General features: G+C 40.3%; 1 protein-coding gene across 4 annotated transcripts in view; it reads right to left on the bottom strand.

Moving 5' to 3' along the window:
- nectin1b (nectin cell adhesion molecule 1b) overlaps positions 1–20,580 on the bottom strand; it is a 204,088-nt gene that overhangs the window by 7,744 nt on the left and 175,764 nt on the right. For 2 of the 4 annotated variants that reach the window (XM_086081314.1, XM_086081313.1), the window contains 2 exons: positions 17,716–17,807; positions 14,727–14,828 (listed from right to left, as the gene is read on the bottom strand). In XM_086081314.1, the coding sequence (XP_085937440.1) occupies positions 14,727–14,828; positions 17,716–17,807 (194 nt within the window). Of the gene's footprint in view, positions 1–7,439; positions 7,627–14,726; positions 14,829–17,715; positions 17,810–20,580 lie in introns of all 4 variants that reach the window. The other 2 variants (XM_086081316.1, XM_086081315.1) reach the window with 2 other exon arrangements.

Here is a 20,580-nt window from a genome sequence, read left to right on the forward strand (position 1 = left end):
ATTTCATACAGTGTTGCCTAAGCAGGGACATTTGTAATATTTCACAGAGAGCGTTTTACTTTTTCTTTTTAAATTGTAAATTATTCTGTGGACCGCAACCGAATGCTCGTGGACGCACGGGAGTCCTCAAACCCTGCGTTGGGAACATCTGAGTTAAACAAAGTTAGCACATATGAGGATAATTTGATTTTCACAAATGGAAATTGGTAACAGGAACAAAGTGTTACAATTGTTAAAAAAACAACAACAAAGAAACGCATGCATCAATGAAGAAAGACAAGTGAAAATGGAAACTTACGAATATTCGTCACACATCTCTACATCTACGAAAATGACGATCCCCGCTCTGAAAAAGGTTTCGGCCACAAAACCATAAGCAGACTTCAAGTCAATTTGACAACAATTGTTCGCATTAGAGCATTCTTTTTTCTTTTTTTTTTATGTGCATGAAAGCTTGGCAGTTCACAAAATTGTAAAGGTAAAACAAAGGGAGTGTTAATAGGGATGTTTAGTAAGCCAGCCTGATGCAGACAAGTCGTCGGAAGCAACAAAATACAAATGTACTACTTTAATACTACATTGAAGTCGATTTTCAGTTACCTGAACGCGAAAAAATCTCTATTGATTAATTTTGCCACCTCTGAAGAAGACTCATTCAAAAACTAAGATGGACAACAATGAACTGTTCCCTGTTAGATCAGCTAACACGAAGACCTTGAAATAAATTGACAGTCTGTTTGGATGGGTAGATGACAAACCTGACAGAACTCAAGGAGACAAGGCGCTGACCGTACGCCTAACGAAACGTACTTACTGGAGGTCGGCGAGCATGAGCGGCAGGGCTCGTTAACGTTTCCTTGAAAAGATCGAGACACTTTCAGGCCAGGACAAATGCAAAACAGACCGTGACTGTTGCGCAACTCAAGATTGGGTGGATTGTTGCGAATAATGGGCCGAGTCATTCCAGCCTTCCAATTGTTCTGTTGCTTTTTTTCCAACTCATCAGCAAACAGTCAGTAACCACTTCTACCAGTCAACAGCTCACATTCTTCCAAACTCTTGATGGATTACATGGCCGTGCCAGACCGACATTAATATTGATTTTATATGGTAGTCAACTCAAAATGCTTGCAGAATCTGAAACTACAAAAGGCTGGTTGATGGCAGTTTTATTTTATTTTTTTTTAAACTGTGATATGCAGAAAGGTAAATAGATTAGTAGTAGAGAGGACATTTCTTGGTTTGGTACGATTACACTCAACAAGCTGTGAAGTAAGCAGATTGGCCAGTTGGTTGTGGCTAGTGTTAACAGAGCTGTCAAAATTAATCGATTAATTGACAAGTAGTTGATTTTCAAATTAATTGACAGCTATTTTAACTAATTTGCTCCCAAAAACATAAAGAATATGTTCTATTTTAAATGTTTTAAGTGTCCCAAAAACGTATTTATAGTTGTTTTTTTTTATGCTAGAGCATACAGAAGGCTTTGATGCAGCGTATCAACTGCAGAGAACGATTGAGGAAATGGTAGTTATTACGAAAACGAGCAAAAGAGATCAAGCTGGGCCATGTTGAAAATAAGCTAATTTACCCACAATTCTAAACAGATTTATGAATAATGACGACATTTAGCTATATTCTAATGCTAATTGCTGCAAAACAGAAACTAATAGAAATATACTTTTTCCCTGATGACTGACCTTTCGTTTGGTAGGTTCCATGTTTTTGTAGCAATAGAACACAATATTCTGTGGGCCTTGCAAAATCAGTCAAAATCCAGTAAAACAGCCGGGAGCGAACCGGATTACTTCAGTGAAAATGGCTGGAAGTGAATGAGTTAATAATTGAGTAATCGTGTGGAGCCATTTTTTTTATTTATTTAAAATTGTCCAAATTCTCTGATTTCAGCATATCACTAGTAATTGTTCACGAAAGAAGACTGATTACCTTCTGAGTTTAATCAGAATAAGACATTTGCAAACATCCGATTTTACTTTGGAAAACAATGACCGAACCGGTAACATAGTACAACATCAATTCCCTTCCCTTTTTTTTTTTTTTTAAATCACTATACAAATACGAAGTACGAAATAAACACCAATTCCTGGTTCGTAAACAGTAATCAGGAAAAAAATGCTTTTGTAATACACTTTAATGCGAATTAAAATGAATCCGATTAGTCGATTAATCGATTGAATAATCCATAGATTAATCAATTCTACAAATATTCAATAGTGACAGCACTGATTGTTAAGTAGCTGGCTAGGGAGATAAGGTAGACATAATTCAACATTGTTTGGATGTAGATATAGATATTGATGTACATTAATAATTACTGTAGGCAGACACTAATTCTAAGTAGTGGACTTACTACTGGGTATTCTCAGGTTCGCTCCAGAGAAATTGATCAGGTCAAACGGTGCACATTTCCAGAGGGGTTACAAATCTTTCGCACAAAAGTCATGTTTTGCTGTATATTCACCTCCCCCACAGGCAGCTCAACCAACACAACTCACCCCAAAAAATAAAAATGTCCGCTGTCAAAGGTTATTACTTTTCTGACAGTAAAATGATGGACTTGGAGCCATGAACTCGCATTCGCCAACGATGGAGGTTTGAGTTTGATTGCCATCGATTTTCCAAACACAAGTGAAAAGTGGACCGAAACCTGACCCAGCCTTGACTACCCTTTAATGTTGTGACACGTTCCAAGACAACATTAGGCTGTCAGTTTTGATGCCTTGCAGAATGTATCACAATTTTTTTTGACAAACTTACAGTTTATAGACAATGTTTCGAGGCAAAGGCTGTTTGGACTCGGAATTCCACGAGTCCCAAAGTTAGCAGAGAGAGCCTGGAGCGTATTTGGTTTAGATTTTTGCAAATTTCTCTAACTTTCTGGCATTGTTTTGCTACAGCTAAGCCATATTTATTTTTGAATAAAAGGTCAAACCACTTGTCAACACTTTACTTGAGCAAACTATCAGACTGTTCAACTTTTTGAAAACTTTTTCCTTAAACAGGGCTTACTATCCAATGCAGGATCTGCAATGTCTTCATCATCTGTCCATCCATTTTCTATTGTCCTCATGAGGGTTGCGGGAGCACTGGAGCCCATCGCAGTTCACTAATCAAACATTTCAACGTGCACCGCTGTGGAGTGCTGAGCTAAATCTTCCGCATACGTCTTGCTTACACAAAGTAACGTTCGATGAAGCTGGGGTGACATTCATCAATAACGAAAGCGCATTCGGAGTAAACGCAATAAAAAACACAGCCGAGTCCGCTGGAAAGTTGACCCACCGTGAGGGGCGGACTCGCGATCCCGTGACGTCAGTGACTGCTATCTATACATAGTGAATTGGTCACATGCATTTAATACTTTCTGAATACGTTTAAAGTTGCAATCGATTTAATCTGTGACCTTTCTTAAATTCTCATACTGATTTTGAAGAGTTATAAAATTTGACAAGAACGGCTAATCGGACCAAATTTAAATAAGAATGGCTGCTGAACTTTCATTGAAATAACTTTCAGTACCTTTTAATGGCCTTGATTTTCTCAATTCTCATTTAGTACTTTTGAAAAAAAAAAAAACACGCACATCCTGAATAGCCACCCCGAGAGTGTTCAGTTAACCAATCCCATAAAATGTAATTATTTTGCCGCCTGCCGACATTCATAGGAATATACTCTATCAACTCAATCCCATTCTGATGGCGGCGCGGGGGTGACGGGTGGGGGGGGGGGGACTTTGCCAAGACCCCACAGTGGAGTCCATTCTCTCCACGTCGTCTTTTTGGAGATGAACTATCAGGTCCTTCCTCTCTTCCCTACTCCAATTAAAGTTCTTTCCAACTTTGAGCAAACAGGAGGACCGAAGGGACGAGGGGGACTTTTATCAAGCACATACATTTGAACCGAGGCGCTAATCTAAATGAAATCTGGCTCACCTTGAAGTCATTTCCTAGTAGTTTGAAGTAGAGCGGCCCCCGAATATCTGATAATGTAATAAGTCTGTCAAAGCGACACTTAAAAAAAAAAAAATACACACACAATCAGGCAGCGATTAGCAGGCGGCTGATTCATTTTGTAGATTATTGCAGACTCCAAAAATGGTGAACCTAAAAGCATTTATTGGAATGGGTGTGATGTCGGGCGGGATGAACGAGAGCTTCAATCAGGCGCTCCGCTGCAGTTTTATCGAGCGGCGTAACCTGGGGGCGCGGGGGCCTGCGTAGGCAAGCCGGGTATACAAATTCCTATACAAAGCAGTTTTCCAAATGAAAGGATCTTTGTGCAGTTTGTCACTTGTCACTCTTTTACTCGTGACTGCCACCTCTGGCCCAAAGCGTAACTGCAACGTCTGGCGTGTGAGTACGTGCACGATCTTAAAGTGACAGCCACAGTTGGCAAACAAAGACATGACTTCAAATGAGGTAAGAGAAACTCAGCCCCTCCCCTCCCCAAAGAAACTACAAAGGGAAGATAAAAGCTGAGAGGTGCAGTCAGCGTAAAAGGGCTCTTCGTCCTCATCTGGGCAGCATGCATGATGTAGACAAAGCTTTAATATTACCTTTTTAAACTGCACAATGTACCTTTAAAAGCATGGATTTCAAAACAAGATATAGTTAAACATCACACACTAAACAGCTTGAGGAATACTTAACATGGTAGATATTACTCAATTACTTGAAGCCCTAATGTATTGAATTCTTTGCACTTCACTCTATTCCATAAAAAGAAGTTGTACAACCACATATTTTGATTGGGACTTTTTTCCCCCCTGGCAACTGGATAATTTGTTTCATCTTATTCATGTATTTTTTTGAAATTCATTTTATTGTGTGCTCTATGAAAAATGACTTATGAGCAAATTGAAATCATTTAATTAACATTAATTTCATTAAATTTTAAGGACATTTTCTATAGTTGGGATATAGGCTATATGTCATTTAAAAAAAAATCTGTCTGAAATGTTATGAAGATTTGAGTATCGGTATCGATCTACAAAAAAGTGGTATCGAGTATCCTTACTTATTTATATGTATTTGACTTAGTTTCCATCAATCTGATCGGCTATTTCCACCCGCGCAGCCTCCAAAAAGTGGAAGGAAGTGCCGCCCTGGTTCCGCCAAATCTGGGATTGAAATTTGCAGCAAAACCGATGACCGATTGTCGGATACTTATAAAAGCTGCTTGCCGAACACCACAGACAGCCGTGTCGTTCGGTATACGGCGGGCTTGAGGTACACCTGCACAATCGAATGAGATTCAATACAAGAACTGTATCAAATCAATACAACACTCGATTTGTCAGACAGGTATTGATTTTACAATACTGTATTGTTTAGTATTGCAGTGGTTCCTAGTTGCATAGCGTCAGACCGAGAGCAGCATGACACGACAGCCATAATTAAAAAAAATAATAATAATTACTTTGTATCATGAAATCAATATCCAGCATGAATATCTGGGTAAACACGTCCACAGGATGCGGCTGGCTGTAAATGAGAAGAGAAGGGCTGCCGCGGCAACGTTTCGATGAACCCCTTCGACCCGGTCTGCACCTAAGTGGCAGCGGTTGCCACGGAAACCGTTCAGGTAACAAAGCCCGCTCTGCTGTGTATCCGTAATCCAAATTGACTTCAATTCATAGACGGCTTTGTTTGGTCACAGCCGCGATGTCGTCAAGAGCAGCATAAACACTTGATGGCTGTATTGGATTTTTGCATCTTGGTGATTGGCTGCACAAGGCGCGCTCAAGTGTTCTTGATGTCAAAGTCTGATATTGATGAATACAATGCATGCAAAAAGAATTCTGAAAATGAAAATGAAAATGAAAAATTTAAACACAATGTCATCGACGATTAGTGTATGACTCTCTGGCTTGTCACGTCGATTATGACGGACACGGAAGTTGGACAAATGAGTTTAGGTACCTCAGACTCAAACATTGGGATGAACAGAACATGGGTCGCAGTAGGTAGTAGAAAGTGTGTGTTGCCATCGTGAGAAAAAATGAGCAAAATTATGGCGTGAAACAGGAACGTCATGTAAAAATGCCGTTGACGTTCAACTCGAGCCATGCGATGAGGCAGTTTTTAAATTGTACATTATATCTGATTAAATGATTATTTTGCCATCAAAAGTGCAGTCTTGTTTTTTTTTATTTGAGGTGTCACAAATGTTTTTTTGCATAGTGCGTCAAAGCACTATTCTGCTTTTGCAGAAAAACTCATTTTCTCCTCTTTTTTTAAACTTTTCTTCTTCATTTTTAAATTTACCAAAATGGTTTGCTCTTCGTAGGCAACTGAAATTGAGCTGGGGAAATATACATTTTAGCATAATACTGACTAAAACAGCAATATTTTGTGCAAGTGCAGAGTATTTTTGCGTCACTTGGACGATATTTTGCTTTCTGTTGCGAGACAAAAGTTAAGGTATCTGAAACATCACCACTTGAGTGGGAGCAATGGAGCAATTACAGGAGCATAATGCCCTCACATCATCTATTTTCTATGGATGTCTACTTACAACAACAAAAAGTTTAGATTTATGCATTTATGATACTATTCCACTAAATTATTCTGGCTTCCCAATCAAGTCCCATTGAAAGTTTCCAATTTGGAATATTACATTTCCCCAGTGTAACTTCCCTTTATTAGCAACCTTGGGCACAAATTTCCAATGTATTAAAAGGTATCTCTATCGGTGAGTACTCAAAGAGTGAATACTCAGACTGGTATGGGTCTGAAAAAAAAAGAAGAAGAAGTGGTATGGTACATCCCTATTGTTGTGTTAAAGATCTTCCTGAGCTGTGAAAGTAGCAAGTGTGGCCAACAAGTGGTCGAGTACCACGTGGTAAATTTGAGTTATGAGAGTTGAGAGTTATGGTGCGGAACCCTTTTGCAACCCTAACAACATATTGCAAATCAATAATTAGCTTGTATCATTTGAGGCAGCAGGGCTAGGAGTGGAATCAACAAGGACAGCCTCACTGTCCAGTGTTAACAAACTTATTAATAAATGCTACTTAAGGGTATCTTTATAGTAAAGTATTTTTGTTCTGATGGGGACAGTTTGTCCAAAAAGAATTAATCTCAATGGGAAATTGTTAAGAAGGGTGGTATTTTCCGAACACAATGTGGCAACGCCTCACTGTGCACATTTTTTTTTACGAGCCCTCGCCGACTTTAACAGGCGAGTTTTGGTCTCCCGCTTTCACCGCCAAACTGCACGCCTGAGCCACGAGAGCTGAAATAATAGCCCGACAGGATCTCTCTGCAGAGGCCAGAAAAGAAAAGACGGCCAAGACCAAAGGAGAAGGTGGACATTGGGGTTGGAGGTGGGGTGGGGGTTACCGCGTGTATTATTTAGCAGGGAAGTCGTGCGAGTCATGAGGATGAGAAAGAGGAGGAGTGCATCTGTCCGTGTACCTGGAGGCCAAAGTCTGAGGGGAAAGGCCTATAATGGCATGCGCTAGTGTGAGCTAGGCTGGATGGTCGCATACTCGACAAGGTCCCCGGGGCCAGAGTGAGCGGAGCTTCGCGGGCTGGGGGAGGAGGCCAAGGCCGCAGTATCCAGCTCCGCGTACTGGACCTCGCAGTCCTTGTGGCCCGAGTTCTGGAGACAAGAGAGGGCGAGAGGCGAGTGAGGGGCCGCCACGGACGCAAGCACGAAGAGCGGCAGGTGATCGCGCCGACCTGCGCGTGCGGCGATCAATGCTTCAATCAACACAAATTGAGGCAAATGGGCACAAATGAGAAGTGTACAGATGAGGTGGAAACACACTGAGGCCATGTGCAGACAGGTATTTTTTTAAAAACTTACATAATGCCCCCAGTCGGGTCCAAAAATATATGCCTGTTTAATGCATCTGGAATGTGCGTCACAGTACTTCACTTTTCCTGCATTTCGGAATGTTACAGCTTTATCAGAAATAGATTACATTCATTTTGCCCCTCAAAATTTTGCACACAATAAATCTCATAATGACAACAATAAAACCTTCTTCTTTCTTTTTTTTTGCCATTACAAAAATAAAAACTCACAGGTACATATGTACAGTGGTACCTCGAAATTTGAACATAATTCGTTCCTGCGAAGTGTTCAAACTGTGGTTTGGAGCACTGTATGTCTTTCTTTGGGCCCATGGCGAAGAAAATTGTCGTGGAAAAATCAAAATGCACTTGCGAGTATGGAGCACCTCCGGGAGTATTCACGATCTGACAGGAAATTGCTTTGCCTCGGTGTTCGAACTCCAAAAATGAGTTCAAACTCCGAGGCATTTTTTTTTTTACTCCAATTTTTTTGTTGAAGTCCGAATTGTACGAGTTCCGAGACGTTCAAACTCCGAGGTTCCACTGTATTCCTAATCCTGTCTCGAAGGTTTGCAGACGATTCCGTTGAGTCAAATTCTTATCTTATCACTGTAGTCCAAATCCAAATTCACTGGGTGTCAATTACACGTGGATTTTTGCTATTTGTGGGGGTCGGCCCGGTTCCTATCCCCCACAATCAATCAAATCAATTTTCTCATTTAAATGAATGAAAATACAATATGTTGCTAAGAGCAGCTCTAAGGTGCATAAACATTAGTGGACATTTTCTACAGTTTAAGTTCTTTAAAAAAAAAAATCACGTTGAATTGAATGGGTAATTGTAATACAATGAACCTCAATATATTTATGGTTTGTTATTTTAAAATTATTTGCTATTTGCTGTAAAACTTGCCCATTTGAAAAGGTAAATTGTTTTACGGTCATACTTTTGGGTGAATTTAATGTTCAAATGATTAATACAGATTATTATTAATATTTTTAGGAAGCGTCAATTTTTTTGTTGTTCACTATTCATTGACCTCAACAGTTTTGAGTGAACAAAACCCCCCAAAAGAAAAAAATATATATATAATATAATAAAATTAATCTGTTTTTAAAAATACCTGAATGAGTGTGTACATGGCCTCAGACTCTTTACATGCAGATCACAAAGTTGCCTTCCTGTTTTCATTCCGAAAACAGCCTCAAATCCCTTCCCATTTAGGCAGTGACCAAGAGTTGATATCATTGACACGCACTCTCGTCCTGGAGATACTGAGACGTGCATGTTAGCGTTCATTGTGATTGAGCCACCAATTGACCCGATGAGCAATTGGCCGGAGTGGATGACTGAGTAAATGACTTTAGCGAGGTAATCAATGGACAATGAAAGTGTTCAGCTTTGACTCTAAAATACTTTTATCCTCCACCGTCCACAGTCTTAGCGTCCGTCGCTCGAGTGGACACTTGAAGGCGGCGTGTAAAACATCCTTAGAAATTGAAATAGAAAACAAGTGTAACATGGATCATGTTTTTCCCCCCCAATAGCTTATCTCCTTGTTAAAAGTTGTCACGAGAAGCTATTTTTAAGAATCAGGGTTGCGAGAGTGACAAGCAAGATTAGTAAGATTAGTGAGAAAAATACTGCAAAATACTAATGCTATGTTCCAAAATGGAAACAGCTCACACTTTTGCTTCTGCCATCAGTCTCTTAAATGAAAAGAACAAAGCACTTCTTTAGACAACAAGAAAACGTGGACACTCAATCAACAACCTGGATTACTTCAAAACACAATCAACGATCAATTCCATAAACCCAACAAATTATTTTATTTATTATCCCCAATTAGAATATGGCCCCACAGTGACCGCAACTAACTTATTCAGCCATTTCTTGTGAAAAAAATAAAGTAACTAACTACCCTGCTAGGTATGGTTAGCTAGCTGAGGTGGCAAATACAGGTCCAGAAAGTAAAAACTCACAGTTTGGCTTTAGCCACTGATCTAGCTAGCTAGCTAGCTCCCTAGCAGGTAAACGAGCATCACGGGAGCTAGCTAGAAAGCTAGCTAGCAAGCACCTGGGCTTAAAGCCAAACTGTGGCAGGGTTTTAACTTTCTGGAACTGGATCTGTCACCTCTGTTAGCTAGTAAACTTCATACCAATCTGATCGGCTAAATCGAGATCGGACAATATTTAGCATTTTATGCTAAATCAGTGATTGGCTAAATTTTTCTCCCTCTTTATTTTTCTGATTGGTCAAAGACATCAAGACATTACATGTTATATTTAAGCGTTTTTGGAAAAATTTCTCATGCATTTCAATTGGTGTATATGGATTTTTGCTAATCATGGGCCGGGCCAGTCCGTATCCCCTGCGAATGGCGGCAGTCGACTGTAGAGTAAATATAAAAGTTTTTTAAATAGATATATTGCTCCATCTTGGATTGGTTATTGTTTAAAAAAATAATAATTCAAACTCGTTGATCGACAAAAAATCCTGATCGTATATTTAGCCTAGTAGCTAGGTACAAAGCAAGGCTAAACTAGTTAGCATTAATGCTAATTAACGGCAAGTTTTAGACATTTAGCTGATGTTTTTTCTTTTTTTCTTTTTATCTATCTATCTATCTATCTATCTATGTATCTAACTATGTATCTACCTACCAATCTACCTATCTATCTATAAGCGGCACAAAAAATAGAAGGACAGATAATACAGACGAAGCTGTAAATGTATTCAAAAAGTTGGATGAAAGCTGAAAAAGTTTGAATAAAATGCAAATTCAGGTTCCATTTGCTGTCAAACTGCAATCTGAGGGCAAAAAAAAAAAGCAGAAGAAAACCTCTGACAATTGATTCAAATAACTACGCCTCCCTAAGTGTGTTGGGGGAACACAATAAATTATGAAAGCGATCAATAAAATTAAAGTCAGATATGAATTTTGCATCTACACATGCGGCGTCTTTGGATGGATGGCAATGCGATGCCACCTCGCTGCTCTCCATCTGCATCCATGGCAGGATTACAGGAAAAAGATTGAGGCTTTTACAGAAATGGATGTTAATAATTCACAACTCTCCTCCTCCGCCGTCGTCGCCGCCGTCGTCGTCGCTGGCGTTCCTCGCTGGCTGCCTATTTAAATATCCAGAATATTTGTCACGAGCAGGGTGCAATCAGGGGGAAAATTACAGCCGCCTCGCATTGGGAATTGGCAGATAGTGTTTTGCCCCCGGAGAATCGTCATTAGTAACAGCTGGAGCTCGCCATGTCGCTCCCAAGGAGCGCTTGGGAAAAATCGCATTTTCCTTACGCCTAAAAATGGAATCTTACAAGAGGCCAGAACGATCAGGTTGTATTTTAGCTCCGCCGAGGCCGTAATTTAATATATTCAATAACGTGCGCACTCTAAATGAAGCCATTCAGGGGGGGGGGGGGGGGAGGAGTATTTAGTGACTGAATAAGCCTTTGCAAGTCCAGATGAGTCATTTAAAAAAAATAAAATAAAAAAAATAACCATAAATGCCGAAGCAGCAGTAAAAAAAAAAAAAAAGAACTATGCTGACAGCTGGGAAATGCATCAACAGCGGAGCTCAGTTTTCCATTTTAGATGATGCCTGAGAGCGCCGAGAGTTTTGTCTTGGCACTTTTCTCTTGTTGTCTATTCAAAGTAAAAGCACAGCGAGAATATGTGAAGGATGCATGGTATTGCAATAACATTCACATCATTGCTTTGACTTGAAGCCTCAGCAATGAACAGGGAAACCATTAATATATATATATATATATATATATATATATATATATATATATATATATATATATATATATATATATTATCGACATGGAAATTGTTTTAGTCACCCTTTTTTTTAATCTGTCTGCAGTGAGATATTCAAAAAATTCTCAGTAAAAATTACATATATGGATTCAAACATAAGCTGGAGGTGGGCGGAGATTAACACTGTTTGGCCTTGGAGGAGGTCTGTCCTTCACCAAGTGTCAATCCATGGTTGCATAGTTGCGGTTAACTTATTAATTTCTCTCTTTGTATGGTTTCTTACATCTACATGAACACCATCTGTCATCAAGGCTGCGTACGGACTACATTTTCTCTCTCTACTTCATACCTTAACCTGGCGGTGGTGTTTTGTTTCACTTTGTATTGCGACATGGAAATATGTTGCATTGAATATACGCTATAGTCACTTTAAAAAAATTAATAAATAAAGCAAACAGATGGGCACGGTTGTTCTGTTCAGGCCGGCGCAAAAGGTGCACAGGCAGGTAACTTCTGTCAGCTTGTGATGAATATGTATTTAGTGTGTGTGCGGGCGCGTGCGCGTGTTAGCGCACGCTCTCGTGTTGTGAGCAATGGATTAGGTTGCTGCCGGCTACGTTAGCATCGTTTCAGCGTCGCATATTTTTATTTCTGTTCCTGGCACTGAGACAATCTACATGATCACACCCAGCCTCCTCTTGTCTGCGCTTTAACGAATTAAAATAATAAGCACCCCTAAGACTTGGCAGCGACGCTGGGGGAAGATGCAACACAGATAGAGATAGCGATAGCTAGTTAGAGAGAGATAGAGAGTAAAGGATAGATAAATATTGAGATATAGATTTGAAGATGGATGGATGGATGGGTAGGTAGATGGATAGATAGATAGATGGAAAGCTGGATAGATGGCCATCTATCTATCTATCTATCTATCTGGATAGCTAGATAGCTAGATAGCTAGATAGCTAGATAGCTAGATAGCTAGATAGCTAGATAGATATTTACTTCCTCGCTTCAAACAAAACCGTCACCTAGTTTCCATGATATGGATAAATAAATAAATAAATAACCTAAAAAGGGAAAAAAAGAAAAGAAATAGCGAAAGAAAGGCAAGCGCTAGCAGGTTAGCATCCTGTTAACATCATGACCCTCGCGTGCCGAATGCCCTCGGCGTCGGGTCTGTGTCGTGCGCGAGGCGGCGGGGAACTCAGCTATAGCTGGCTAGCTCCAGCAAACATTTACATAAAGCCCAACGAGACACACTCACACACACACATAAGCACACAATTCACGCTCATTGTTTAAATGCCCCAAAAGACTTTGTGTAACTCAAACCGGGGACTCCAGCCAAAGCAAACGAAAGCTGCGAGGGGGGACTGGAGCGTTCCCAGGGGGTGGGGAGCGCCTGATGCAACAAGGCAGCCATTTCATGGTCAACACTCAGAGCCATGATGCTACACTTATCTTCACGCGCCAGCCACGCAAACGTCAAGTCATTACGGCGGATTAGTTGGAGGCGGAGTCGAGGTGAGGCGGCGTGCAAAGCGAGACGGGGTCAGGAGTGTGGTGCCAGCTACGCCAGCATAGGAAGTTAGGGGTTCTGCAGGTATAAGGTACTGGGATTCGTGATGGGGGGGTGGGGGTGGGGGGGGGGGGGGTTAAGGAAGTGTTATAGTGTAAATAACAATATCTTAGGACAATTGGTGATAATATTTTTGATGGCTAGCATAAAGCTTGCAGGAGTAGGATTTATTAAGGCAAATGCCTCAAACTTAATTGACATTATTTATACTCAACAAAATGAACTTAATTAACTAAATTATCATTTTTGTTGATACCTGGTTCAATAGAGGTGAGTACAAAAATAGTTTTGCTCATGTGAAGCATTAACAATTAACATGATTAATTACAGCTTTGTCAATTTTTTTACGACTTCCAAAGATCCAATACTGTAAATATTTTCTAAAATACAAAAATTACTTCAAATTTGTTGATAGGTTTTCCCAAATTAATGCCTTATTTATGCTTCAAAAATGACCATTAATCCTTGAATCCAGCACTCAGAAGTATTTAAAGTGCCCGACACAAGTGAAGATAAACAACCATTGTCATTAACAAACGTATTTTCTTGAAAAATTTGTAATGAATCTGCAATGACGCTTAAACGTACATTTATCTTTACAGTATATTGGAAACATATTTTGACAGGGCTACTCGATTATGGAAAAAATACTCACAATTATTTTGGCAATAATTGAAATCACGATTATTCAAACGATTGTTTATTTTTTGGTACGTGTTAAAACGTAAAAAACTAATTAAAAAATATTAATTTAAGACAAATAAAATTCTTTGGAACACTATAATTATGCAAGTTCCTTTAGGATAAGACACAATTTATTAAATTAGTTATTTAATTATTATTTTTTTTTTAATGTGCAAATGTATAAATTTAAACTTAACTAAAATTTGTATTCATATATATATTTGTTTTACGATTATGCTGATTTTGTAATTTTGGAGTGTAATAATTGAAATTGTAATTGAATTTCGATTAATTGCACAGCCCTATATTTTGATATTACACATACAGTAGGTCACAATTGCTGACTCCAAGTAAAATTAATTTTTTGAATTTGGTGAATGGGATGCATTAAAATGGCAAAACTTGGAAGCGGTCACTACTACTTAATTTCATCATGACATCATGTAAACTATTTTGATTTGACCATCTTAAGACTTGTTTGGTGTCACTTTTAAACTGCCATTGTAGGATTGCGTTGATGCGGCGCTGAATCAGAAGCCGACCTTTGAACGGCAGACTGAAGAGCAAACAGTCATTATTTAAGGCCTTGATTTATGAAAATCTCACAAAAATCGGTGGACTCCCTGACAAGAGGTGCCGATGCAAACGATGAGTTGAAGTGCTTAAGCTGCGAGTGGATCCACCGGCCGACTGGTCGTAAAGCCTCCGTTCGCCTTTCACCACTGGGAGCGGAGGTCATTGCACTCCAAGGCGCCTTTGACGTAAATCAATTCTCCGGCAAGTTCGCCTTCTCAGTGGCAATTACGACTGGCCGAAGGCGGCGGGCGAGGACGCGCCCTCGATGGAAAAGTACTCACCGGCTTATCGGTGAAGGGGGTCGAATCGGAGGGCGCCATGTCGTAATAAGGCGGCTGGAGAGGAAGCTTCTGCATCTCCTCGTCTTTGTCCAGATGGACCACCTGCAGAAGAATAGAAAGCATGATCACTGTAGGGTAGGGAATGTGACTCCTTTTCCACTTTGGTGGCCATTACAGTTATTATAGAAAAAAAAACGCTCTAAATGACAGATTTCTAAGATATAGCTAGGGATAGAACGATTATCGGTTCAGCATTTTGACGAATATCGACATCGGCCATTTTGAAGAATCAAACGGCCGATAATAGATCAATTTGAAAAAGTGTTCAGGGGAAAAAAAGTCAGGGGAACTTATTATTAAAAATGTTCATAGATGCTTCTGACCCTGGGAATTCGCTGCACCTTCTGTTTTTGTTTGAAATTAAAACTAAGATAAGTACAATTTTAATACTTCAGATATTTTAAAATAAAATTACAACTATTTACTGTAGCCAACAATAGGGAGCTATTTACTGTAAGTTTTTATTTAAATTGTGAAGACATGCTACTGCCTCTGGAAGAGCAATGAACTTTTTGTTAGATTTTTAAAACAAAGATGCCTATTGACTAAGATTTTTTTTTAACTCTCATATTTTACGAACCATAAACATTGTTCAATAAACATATGCTTAAAAATAAATAATAAATAAAAGCGAGAGTTTGTATTTTTTTAATGCTTATATTTTCCCTTTTAGTAAAAAATTAATATTGGCTCCAAATATCGGTTAACGGCATCCTTGACTAATAATCGGTATCGGCCCTGAAAAAAACACATTGTCTCTCTCTAGGGAACACTGTAATACATGTTTACCTCCGGATGATATAATTACATATTATTACAGAATGCACCTGCACCTTGAAGAAATTGAATAAGTCATCTGATTAAGTAATAAACCTCAAAAATGGATTTCTTAATTAGAAAAAACATATAACAGAAGAACATTGACTTTAAGCTTACCAGCGTGAATCATAATAAGAATTAATTTTTAAAGTCTCCTCTGGTGTTTTATCTAAATCAAATCATGATGCAATAGCAATAATTGAGAAACAAAAAACGCACTCAAAGAGTGTGCACTGAAATGTTATCATAAAAGACATACTCGCATGCAATCTGGATTATGTTTGGAAAAGGAGCTCCAATTAAAAAATAAAATAAAATTACGCAAGATCGATATCCTTTCAAGGTAAACTTCGGCCCCAAAGTGCTTCCTAAGAGAATTCAGAGTAGCAGCGTTACACTGTGCTCAAGGGTTTGACTTCTCTCGCTATCTCTTATGTGTTTTTGTTTTTTTTATTTTTTAGGGGAGAATCTGAACTTCGGCAGGGAATTGTTTGCTTGACAGCGGGTTTCAACTTCCGCCGCTCGGCTGAACTTGGCATTTGCATCAAGTTAACGGCGTGCGTGTGGCACGGGGGCATGATGCAAACTGTGGCAATAGCGAGGCGCAGATGCTAAAACAAGCGTTGGGGCTTCCAGAGCGAGAAATTCCAACACGCAGGATGGCCTCGCTTATTAGCATACTTTCATCCATTTTCTATAGCGTGTGTTCTCATTAGGGTGTGCTGGAGCCTGTTCCCAACTGACTTTGGGTGAGAGGCAGGCGACACGCTCGACTGGTAACAACCAACTGGACACATACGGACAAGCAACCATTCTTACTCTCATTCCGATTTAGAGTCTTCAATGAACCTAACATGCATGTTTTTTGGATCATGGGAGGAAGTAGGAGTATTGCGACAACACAAATACAAGCATGAGAGAGAATAGGACTGAAATTCAAACCCAGAACCCAGAAGTATGTGCTAACCACTTGGGTTCCACCGTGCTGCCAATAATGAACATACAGTAAAAGAGTCCGTTTGAAGTTTTTAATACATCAGATGGGGTTCAAAAGTGTCCGTCCGTCTCTGTGATAATATAAAGTATAATGCCTCCGCCCCATTAACAAAAAAAAGTAGCAACTGTAATTGTTTCAGTTCATAGATGCTGCTTATGTTCCCTACAAAGCATAAATAACGTTGCTAACCAAAACAGCAGCACCCACCCCGTGTGACGTGTGCGTCAGCGAAAGTAGGCTCAGGTTAACGGCTGGTTGTTAGCTGGATAACCACTAGCTTGTTAAGTGCGTGCCTGGAGGTTTAGTTGTAGCCCTTTGAAGCCGGCGTGTAAATATGATTATGTTTCTTTTGATCACTCAAGTGATTGAAAATGTCCACTTGCTTTGCATTACAATTATGTTCTAAAAAGCACTAAGGTAGGCTATATTAAACTAGCTAACAGCTAATGTTGGCAACTGTGGTCGGGTTGTGTGGTAATTTGACTTTGCGTTAAACACATTGTACTTTTTCTTCTTCTCTGAGGTATGAAATATCCCACATTTTGGACATTCTGTTCTGTCTTTTATAGACTGACTACGTTTACATGAAGGCAATAACCCATTTAAAAAACCCAAATATTGGCAATATTCGGGTTTTGAAAGGCCACATGTAAACACAATAACCCGAATTTTTAAAAAATGACTAATTTATTTAGCGTGGTGAGTGCCAAAGATAAATATGTCATTTATTGAACATATAGGAAGTTAAAAACGGAAATTACGTTATTTATGTAATTACGCTGTCCGCGCGTCGCGGTCCGAACGGGATATTCCAATCGAGCACAACTCATGTAAACGTGTTACCTTGATTGTTTCAGAAATCTAAAATTCTGACCATAACCCGAATATGGACTGCATGTAAACGTAGTCACTGATTCGTCCTGCCTCGCTACCATGTCAACTAGTTTCTACACGGATTGGCGTGTGTGTCCGCAGCGACATTAGTCTGTGTGGAAAAGTGATCCCTATGAAGGTTCGAGCCTAATGAGGACTATCGAAAAGAGATGGATGGATATTTTTCATATGAAACGTTTTTTTTTTTTTTAATCAAAAGAGCAAAATGGGCGATCGTACCTGGATGTCATCGGATGTCAAGTGTCCCTTCATGTCGCTGTTCTTCTTCTTGGGCGGCGGCGGGGCGGGCTTGTGGGCCGGCGGGAGGTCGGTCCTGTTGAGAGGGAGACAGAGAGCGTAAAAGACAACGTGACGCTCGGGCAGCGTCAGCGCCGGCCACCCGTCACGTCCCCCTCACCTTCCACAGCACTCTGTAATGAGAAGGCCTGCCTGCACTTGCCTTTTTTTTGCACTTTTTCCTGGGCTTTTGATAGATCTGGACTTGGCGGCTGCGTGACGGCGGCGGCCATGCGCCCTGCCCTTTCAAAGGCTGCAGACAGACACTGTGCTAACGAGAGTGGGCTGTAATTGGACACTGAGGTGAGGGGGATGGGATGGGGGGGGGTTAGGGGTTAGAGGGAGGTATATGAGGGGGGGGATATAAGGGTACAAGGGAGAAGCGCACGTGTGAGTCAGGTGCTCCGGCTCGGTCCAGACTTATTGCCGACCGGCCCGTCATGCTTGCTTGACATGTCATCATCAACCTTAAGGCTGCCTCAGAGAGCTGAATAGGAAACTTTAACCCCATTGATGGCGCCAACTTCCTCGAAAGCAGCTGTCCGCAACCTTTCTCGCACCACAGACTGCTTTCACGCGGAGTAGTATTTTGACCGACTGATATTCAAATGAAAACCAATTGTTGAGAAAAACGACTGACCATTACAGTGAATGTCACAATTAGAGGATGCACTGTGCTTGTTTCTATACAAGTCACGTCCCATCTTGGGGTAGTGGGAGAAAATGACATGAAGTTTGCTTCTTCGAGTATATCCAGTCTACTCCAGAATTTTGTGTTGGTCTTTGCCAGAGGTGGGCGCGTCAATTAATTTTGAGCGTTCGTCATTCGTAGGGACACCCTTCCGTCATTGTCAATATTTCAAGCCCAACCGTCAATCGGTCATTTGTTGCTTGCTCAGCAAAACGAACGCCTGTCAATGTTTCTGTCATTCGAGGTGGGCATCTGTCAATGTTCCGTTACGTTCCCATTGTCATTCGTCAATCCGTCACTAAAATGACAGACTGACAAATTTATTGACGGATTGACGATTACATTGACGGATGAAAACCCCCTTCCGTCAATGATGGATGCCCATTTTGTTGACGATTGACGGACTTTCCGTCAATATTGATGGAATGCCCACCTCTGGTCATTGCTTCACAAAAACTAGGATGTTAGGAGTGGAAGGGAAGAATTCTGTAATTTCTTGTATTGGGCAATCTCTGAAAACTCTGCCTTGCTTTATATTCATGCTTGTTTTCTCATTACAGGTAACTGGCCTTAATAGGCTGAAGCAGTTTTGAAGGCTTCACTGCCTCATTTCCAAGTCTTGTCACAGGGAAATTTTGAACATATTCAAAAAACTGAAGGAAAAAAAAAAACGGTTTGAGAGTACCTTCTCAACGTTTTGCAACACTCAACGAAGCCTACCGAAAAAGCAATTGACAATTCCCAACATCCGGGAATTTCAGATATTTCCGCAATACAACGCAATGTAAATGCTTCCCTTTTTGCATTGCTTTTGCCTGTCAAATTACAACGATCCAAAGTACTCTACTTTTCAATGAGCATAGAGCGTCATTTCACCGAGTTAAGACCGCCATTTTGACTTGTGACGCAAGCTCGGAATTGTCAATACTCGCTATGTGCGCGCACCCTCACAAGCCTGCACATAAACTGTCACTGAGAGGTTGTCACACTGCAAAAACATTCACACCAAAACAAGTTGGAGTCACATTCACATCCTGACACGACATCAGGAGCCATCGTGGATAATGAAGACGACACGCCTTATCTGCGCCATTCGCTGCCTCTCATTCGCGCTGGTTCACGTCCTTATTGAATAACATGACCTTTTCCGGCAAGGCCAAGCTGGCGCTTTAATGCGCAGAAAATTTGTGCATGAGCGCACCGCTTAACTCTTTCTTTCACGCTCATTATTTACGCTCCGACAAAAAAAGCCCCTGCCATCATGACAGCACTTTCAAAACGAAAAAAAAAAGATGAGGCTTTGATTGTCAGTTTTGACAGTTTCCCTCATCTGAAGCTACATTTTCACCAATGGGTTCGTTTTAGTTCAGCTCGCCAGGGTAAACGTAAACAAGGTGTACAGGTCAACATGTCAATTATGACAAACAACATCAGCAACTGGAATGCCTCGTGCTCGTCATTTGGCTGTCTGGTCTAAAAACAAGTCTGCACCAAGCGGTTCAGTTTTCTGTTACAGACATGACTACACATGAAGATAAGAAAATCTGTCAATTCATATTTTGGATCATACGGTGTGTGTGTGTGTGTGTGTGTGGTGTTCTCCAATAGAGTACAACACAACGCAGCATAACACACACACATTTCCGTTCCACCACCAATCTAGTATCTAGTCGTCCAATCTTGCGTGATTCAAAATTATGTAAAAACATGAAGACGGAGAAGAAACAGCAAGAACCGGAAAACACAAGACACAATTCCCATACTAAAACAATGAAAAGGCGATGGAAAAACTAGGCGCAGACTCTAAATAAGCACTCTCGGGTTTCTCACACCTCACTGAGCTGGTCCGCCATTTCTGAGGCGCGACGAATTTTGCACTTCGGTTAGGACATGTTTTGTTTTTATTTACGCCCGCTACCTTGTTCTTTAGTCAGGTTGTGTCTTGATTGCCTGAATTAAATTTTTCCTGTCACAATTCACAGAGTCATGACTAAGGGTCACAAAAATGTAACCATTTGCATCATGAGGAGATGATTTAGGCAAAAAAATAATTTTTTTGCAAAACAATGACTTGGGCACGATGATGTATTAAGGCCACGTATAAATATATATATTTT

Source organism: Leptonotus elevatus, chromosome 7, assembly GCF_054856555.1.
Source record: "Leptonotus elevatus isolate MCC_2025b chromosome 7, RoL_Lele_1.0, whole genome shotgun sequence".
Taxonomy (NCBI): domain Eukaryota; kingdom Metazoa; phylum Chordata; class Actinopteri; order Syngnathiformes; family Syngnathidae; genus Leptonotus; species Leptonotus elevatus.